Consider the following 7460-nt stretch of genomic DNA (forward strand, 5'->3'; position numbering starts at 1 on the left):
TCTGTGTGTAAAATTCGCTGCCTCAAGTTCCCTTGTTCGGTAGCCTTTTTTACTCCTCAACAAGGAGACAGGCAAAGAGATAGGGTTCGTACGTTTTTGTATTAAATAATTAATAGTTGCCCTGTTTTTAATTAATAAATTAAAGTAAAACACATGTTTTCCAAAGTCACCAGTCATTAATGGCTATTCGTCCACCTTGGAGCCGTTGTTTCCCGCGAGAAATCATCACATATAAGGCCTTCAAGTTTTGGGGTTAAATAGCCCAAAAACGAAGCTCAATACCATGTTTCCTTCTGAAATTAAAATAATATAATATTCAATTCGTCTCTTACACGCACATCCGGCGCGCGTGTGTCGGTATTCCTGAGACAAGTTTTTCTGGGCAAAAGACAGTCTGGTCCCACGAATTTCAGCTCAAGATTGTTGGACAAAAAGGTTAAAACTGTCCACTTTTTCTTCTCTCTCTTACTAGGTTGCCCAACAACCTAATTAAAACATAGACTTGCCCAAATTTCTAATTCAAACTTAAAAGTTGCCCAATCTTCTAATTTTCCCTAAAATCAAACATCCTATATAGTCTTCTTCTTCCTTTTTTTTCAAGGGGTTGCCTTCTTCTTTTTTTTTTTTTTTGAACTTAATTGCCTTCTTCTTTCTCCTTCTTCATTTTCATCTTGCACCATTTTTACACATTATTTCATGATCCTTCAAATTATATGTTTGTTTGCTCTTACTCCACAAAATATGTATAAACGGTTCACAACTGATACATATCTAAAAACAATGCAACAATAACAAAAGAAACTTGAATTGGTAACATGTATGTACACGATATTTGCAATTTAATGAGCTTTTTAATCATGATTCTTATATATACCATGAACACATGTTGTTCTACAATAATTGAGAACAAAACCTTTAAGTTTTGACCATTTACGTCAATATTTATCTCAAACAATGATTTACATTACGAAAATTTAAGAACTAATAATGAATATATGCTAATTTATTAAAAAAATTGCATATAAATAAAATCTCCATAATTTTAGGAATCATTAAGAAACAGATAACAATGTTATTTTGAGGAAAGTCGAAGATATATCTATAATTTTTCAAAATAATATACTTTCATATTTTTGGTAACTCATTTTTTCCCGAGATTGTGTTTATAGGTTTTGGATTAAACTCCAAAACGTAATATAGTACCTACCATGCAGACAATTTTTAATTTAAAGTACTTAATGTTAACAGATTATTTTATTTATTAAATTATATTAATATATCTGTACTTAAAAATAAAATAAATAAATTAGCTGATATTTTTTATTTAGTTATAATGTTATACAATGAATCTCTTTAGCAAAAAAAAAGTTATACAATGAATCAAGTTGTGTTTGATGTTTCTATAATTTCATATTTTGTGGTTCTTCTATTAATTATGTAAAATACAATGGGTTGAACAAAAATATTATCAATTTTATAATATTATTATAAAAATGTAACCAATACAAAATGGGTTAAAATATATTGTAATTTTCTTCGCTCTCATGTCATGAAATAAGTTGGAACCTACCAAGAATATAAGTAGAGCTTCGTAGTATATATTTTGAATTACTTTTCACAAACACAAATGGATGTCACAAAATAAAATTGCACTTTCTATTCATACATTTAACATAAAACACTAAATTGTGTTGTTTTAGCAAAATTAAAAATTACAATTTTAATAAAATATTTTCATATAAATTTCAGTTATTTAAATTAAAATAATATAAAGGGTGGACATAATTCTTTCCTATCCCAACAAATTTAGCACACCTTAAAAAAAAAAATTTCTAACTTCAAAAAATATATAAAATTTTTGAAATTATAATTTCTAATAAAAAATTTTTGTTAAACCAAAATTATCTCGCGCTTTCAAAATGCGGATCAAAATCTAGTGTTACATTTAATCTCTAATCTTATCATTTAAATTTTGGGTCTACCAGAAATTTTTATTGGGCTATCAATAATTGGATTTAAACAATAGATGATCCATTGGATTTATAGATAGCATAAATTAAATAGATATAATTAATGTTGTAATATTATACCTCCATATGTTAATAATTTAAACATTTGTTGATATTAACTTTTAAAATTATAAAAAAAAAATTTAAATAACAAAAATCATATTATCTAACAATGATTAACCTTTACTACCTTAAACTAATGAAAACAAATTTTAAACTATATAGTTTATTTTAAAAATTAAACAAAAACTAAATGTTTAATTATTTACTCGATAATATAAATATATGAAGTGAAAATATTAATTTTTAAAAAACTTTCTAAATTTGTGAAATGTTACAATATTTTTGAGTATGACAATAAAACCTAACGTTTAGGTCAAAAATTTATATAAAAATAATTTATAAAATATTATACGGAAAAATAAATTTATATTATGTCAGCTCGGTACTATATCATGTTTTAGTAATTTAAAAATTAATTATGGTTATGAGAAGTATGCGTTCACGTGCCAATCATATTTATCTTCAATATTTTTTCTTTTTCATTTTGGTTATTGTTTGATATAAATATTGATTTTGAAGTTTATTCTCATTTCGTTTGTTTGTTTTGACCTGAGATTTAGAAAATGCCTATGATTTAAAATAATTAAAGAGAAACATACTTAGGTTAAGATCTGCACTTTTTGCAGAATAAATATCTTATATTTATTATTTATTTTATATTTTCTGCATATTATGAAATAATAAAATAATAAGTATATATATTAAATAAATAAAAAATCAGTTAATATTATGTAACAAATTGGCTTGTGCATATAAATCAAACTATCATTCTTGTTTATTTACAATCATTTTAGGGTAAATAAATCAAAACAATCGATCTTATATATTGTATATGATATATAATTAAATTTAAATGATAGTAACATATATATATAGTACACTTTTAATATGTATATTTATTAAATGAAGTTTCTACTCATATGATTTTATGATTATTTGCATATTTGTGTAACGAAATTTTACACCAATGATTTTTTTTTTAATGTGAGATAATTTTAATAAATTATAATCATTTAAAAAAACAATGAAGATTTCAATATTAAAATATTAACTTTTCAATATATGTTCAATGCAAATATCAAAATATAAGTATACATTTTCATACGATGTATAGTTTAATTTAAACGATATGAAATATATATATATATATATATGTTAACATAACAACCTATTAAAATAAAATTATTTCTTCATATGGTCTTATAATCATTGTATCTTAATATAGAAAAAAATTTAAACCTTGATTATAAAATTTTATGTGAGACTTTTAACAGTTTTATTATATGATTAATGTAATTATATAATTTATTTTATTAATAAATAAATAAACAAAAATGATAAAAAAATATACAAATTGTTATCAAATCTTTATTGTTTAAAATCATTAATTGTTATATATATTTTTTAATCACATTAGGTAATTCTGTAGGTTTTATTTAAGTAAAGCCTGCGAAACAATAAAGATTTGATATATGCGACCAACTATAGCCTGTGAAATATTATTTTGCTAGAGAGTATAATTTTTAGACTATAGTTTATACAAGGTGCTCTAGAATTATTTGAAATATGATTTAGAAGGCATACACAAGTGCCACATAAGATGATGTTTTTTTCAGTTTTTACAAAATTCAGGTTATAACTTTTTTAAAGATCCTTAATTAATATATCGGAGATTTTTTTTTTTGAAACATATCAATTGTGCAGATTAAACGTATCATAGCAGATGTAATAATTAAACATCCGTTTTTAATCTAATCATAAGCTCATAGCCGCTTAAGAGGCTTTGAGGGGAAAGGGAAGGACCCAATAAGCCCATTAGACTAATAACTCTTTGGCGGGAAAGCGGAAGAAGGAGAAGCGACTAGAGGGGAGAGAGAGAGAGAGAGATGAACTCGTCGCCGGCGATTGAACAAGACGCGCCGGACCTCGTTTGCCAGCTCGACAACGTCCAAGGCATGGTCGATGCCCTCACCTGCGTCCGATGGAAACGCCACCAGGTCTCATCTCCATCTCCTCAAAAAACCCCAATCTAGGGATTTACATCATCGATACTCTTCACCGATTCACTTCGATGCTTACAGGATGCTTTAGTGGAGCTATCCGAACACGGAATCGTCTTGATCGTGGAGGAATCAGGCTGTCTTCAAGCCAAGGTCTATCTCCAACGCGAGGTATGGATTTCTCCTAAACCTTCAAATTCGATTCACCAAACTGTAGAATCCGTAATGTTGTATGTATGTGAGAAGCTATTCACCAAGTACGAGTACGGAGCTGAAGGGAGACCGAGATTTGGAATCAGCTTAGGGCTTCTTGTTGACTGCTTGAACACATTCTCATCGCCTGGACATTCAAATACTATTGAAATCAAGTATCCAGGCCCTGACATGGAGCTTCTTCTCAAGTATATGATGAAACAATCACTCATCCTCTTAGTTCGTGTAGTAGTTTAGCTGATGATGTTTGTGGTTTATTAGGTCTGTTGATACCTTAAACTCGTGTATCTACTCTGAGATAAGAACGAGAATCCCGGAGACTAGTGAGTGGGACTATAACTTTGAGCAGGCGGGGACTGCGCCGCTTACTTTTACTGTAAAGGTAACTTATGATATAGTAAAAATGTCTCGTTGCTAGTCAGAGGTTTTCTCAAATGATTGGTTTGATGAAATGTATTAGTCAGCGGCGTTGAAAGAAGCTATAGATGATCTTGAGTGGCCTGGATCAAGTGTGCAGATTAGCCTTCAAAAGTCTCCTCCTTGTGTTACATTCAGAGGAGAAGGACATGGAGACTTACAGGTCTTTTTTGTTTCTCACTTGTTAGTTTCTTGGTTATGTATCGTCTTTCTGTGAAGGACTAACATTCCATGTACTCCTCTTTTGCAGATAGACTTCATGTATTATGCCAACACAGATCTTCTCCTTGCCTTTCATTGCGATACTGAAGTCTCTTACGGGTAACAACTAAACTAATCCCTTCTCTAGCTTTAGTTGTTTGAATCCTACAACTTACAGGATCTTATTTGTTTCTTAGGTACAAATACAAGTTTCTGAAGGCGATAACAGCAAATATTCCGGGAAACGTAGCGCGGGAAAACAGGGGAAGCAAGCTGACAATAGGGAGAGGAGGGATGTTGAAAGTTCAGCACTTGGTTTCAGTTGCTAAAGCGTTAGCTCCACAAGTGGAATCTGCAGGTTATCAGCCGCCGAGTAGGATTGCGTATATAGAGTTTTTTGTCAAGCCTGAAGAAACTGCTTAGTTTATATAATCTTCTTCTGTTAAATCTTTTTTTGTTTGTAATGCTCTAATTGCTCTTCTTAGCCCAAAAGTTTGCTAAAAAGTGTGTAATTGGAGACTACGTGTTGTTTTTGATCGATTAGCTCAGATGGCACGCTGCTTGATGTTTGTGATGCTGTGATTGTTCTTCGTGCAAGTCCCTCAAAGGCTTGCAGAAAAGTGTACTAGAGACTACGTGTTGTTTTTGATCGATTTAGCTCAGATGTCACGCGTTTATGTTTCCAAGCTGAACATGGAAAGCATGCATGCCGTTTGGCTGTTTTCCATAAGCATATCGTGCCGTGCAATGATGATTAAGTAAAAAGGTTATCCGGTATAATTTCGGGGTTTTGAACCCGACGTGGATCGAACACGCAACCTTCTGATCTGGAGTCAGACGCGCTACCATTGCACCAAGGATCCGGATGCTTAAGTACGTATCATTTTAATATAATCTATGGTTTAGTAAAGTTGTAGATCAATTTTGAGAATAAACTGAAATCTAATAAGATTCTCCACTGTAAATTAATCTCTAATTATAATTTGTATTTTGTAAGCATATCTGAGATAGGTTGCTGTTGGTTGATTCAAATTTGTTAGCAAAATTTCAAAATATTCTAAAACTTGACACGTGGTGATAATATAGACGTCCAAGTAGCTTTCTCATTATTTTCAAAGGTGGTTGGACTTCGTTCTCGTGATTACTATATCACACTCAAATAGAAAACAAAGTACTCAAGGCAAACCCAAAGAAGTCCTCCAATACATTTTTAGTAAACCATATGATTGGTGTTTTTTTTTCCTGAGAACATAATTACATTTTGATAAAGAAGAGTTTGGTAAATGATTTCATAGTAAAGCTAGCTTGTGTGTTTTCTTTTATCATACCTTGTAAAGAAAATTAACAAAAAGTTGACATGATTTCATATATCACCACCATTATTGGGAATATTATATATTATATCGGATGCATTATTGTAGAACAATGATCAATGTATCGACAAAGTCACATACATATACATATACTCATATGTCATGTATGTTCAGTGTGCGCCTAGTATAGGTGTTTGTAGGGATGGATTACATCCCTCCACAAGGCCCATCGAATAACATGTCCTAATCCAGCAAATCGGATCGATTTGGTCGGCTCGGTGGCTAAACCTATCGGCTTGACCTTAGAGTACTTTTAGCCGGTCGAGTAAGTCGGCTAAAAGTGCCCGGCTTAGAGGGAGCCTCGTTTCGGCCCGTATACTCAGCCTCTCGCATTAAGGCCCAAAAGGGCACACCTCCACAAGGCTCATCGTATAAGAGGCCCTAATCCAGCAAGTCGGATCGATTTGGTCGGTTCAGTGGCTAAACTTATCGGTTTGACCTTAGAGTACTTTTAGCCGGTCGAGTAAGTCGGCTAAAAGTGGCCGGCTTGGAGGGAGCCTTGTTCGGGCCCTTATACTCGACCTCTCGCATCAAGGCCCAAAGGGGCACCAAATTAGGGCATCTGGGGAAGGAGTCCTATAAGAAGGGAAAATGAAGCAACAAGAGTGGGACTTTTGGACCATTGAACACACTGAGCGGCTAGATCTAGGGTTTTAGGTTATCTCTTTGATTTTGTTACTCTTCGATCTTGTTGCTCTTGAATCTTCTTGTCACTCTTGTAACCCTTCAAACCAGATCTAAATAAAACGTCTTTAGTCATCCCATTTCTGACTTCTTCCATCTTAGTCGACTGAATCCCGTTCAAATAATTGGCGCCCATCGTGGGGCTGACTAAAGTAATGTTCTAGATTTACATGGTTCAAGACGACGCCACCTTCGGCGCTCCGGGCGCTGAACCGACCCCAACGCCCGAAGCCGCGCCACCCATCGCCGCAGATTTCATGAGCTCTATCATGGCTCGACTTGCTCGTCAAGCCGAAGTCCAAAAGACGACCAACGACCAGTTAGCTGCTCTGGTCGCGGCCCTCACAGCTCCCGACGGCCAAACAAGCCGTCCTCAGCAGATACGCCGTCGCCTCTTTAACACCAACCCAACGGCAACCGGAGTCGACCATATCTCAGACGACTCGGAGCCTAATGAAACCCTTCTCGCCGACCACCCCCAGTAGGTTCTGATCTGACGA

The 7460-nt window shown here is 33.1% G+C and overlaps 1 protein-coding gene and 1 non-coding gene across 2 annotated transcripts; one reads left to right on the top strand and one right to left on the bottom strand.

Moving 5' to 3' along the window:
- The first annotated feature begins 3898 nt into the window (after nucleotides 1–3898).
- On the top strand, nucleotides 3899–5472 carry LOC106304360. Its single transcript, XM_013740767.1, has 7 exons — nucleotides 3899–4069; nucleotides 4154–4243; nucleotides 4319–4473; nucleotides 4547–4667; nucleotides 4746–4865; nucleotides 4953–5023; nucleotides 5101–5472. The coding sequence occupies exons 1-7, from the start codon at nucleotides 3959–3961 to the stop codon at nucleotides 5324–5326; spliced, it is 894 nt and encodes a 297-aa protein (XP_013596221.1). The 5' UTR covers nucleotides 3899–3958; the 3' UTR covers nucleotides 5327–5472.
- Nucleotides 5473–5694: 222 nt separating this feature from the next.
- TRNAW-CCA lies at nucleotides 5695–5766 on the bottom strand. The gene has a single exon. It is a non-coding gene; the product is annotated as a tRNA-Trp (tRNA).
- Nucleotides 5767–7460: the final 1694 nt, after the last annotated feature.

The sequence above is a fragment of the Brassica oleracea genome, chromosome C7 (genome assembly GCF_000695525.1).
Source record: "Brassica oleracea var. oleracea cultivar TO1000 chromosome C7, BOL, whole genome shotgun sequence".
NCBI classification, from domain to species: Eukaryota; Viridiplantae; Streptophyta; class Magnoliopsida; order Brassicales; family Brassicaceae; genus Brassica; species Brassica oleracea.

Coding starts and splice junctions, on each gene's coding strand:
- LOC106304360 (XM_013740767.1), top strand. CDS start 3,959: ATGAACTCGTCGCCGGCGATTGAACAAGACGCGCCGGACCTCGTTTGC. Junction 4,866..4,952: donor AAGGACATGGAGACTTACAG/GTCTTTTTTGTT, acceptor CCTCTTTTGCAG/ATAGACTTCATGTATTATGC. Junction 5,024..5,100: donor GATACTGAAGTCTCTTACGG/GTAACAACTAAA, acceptor TTTGTTTCTTAG/GTACAAATACAAGTTTCTGA.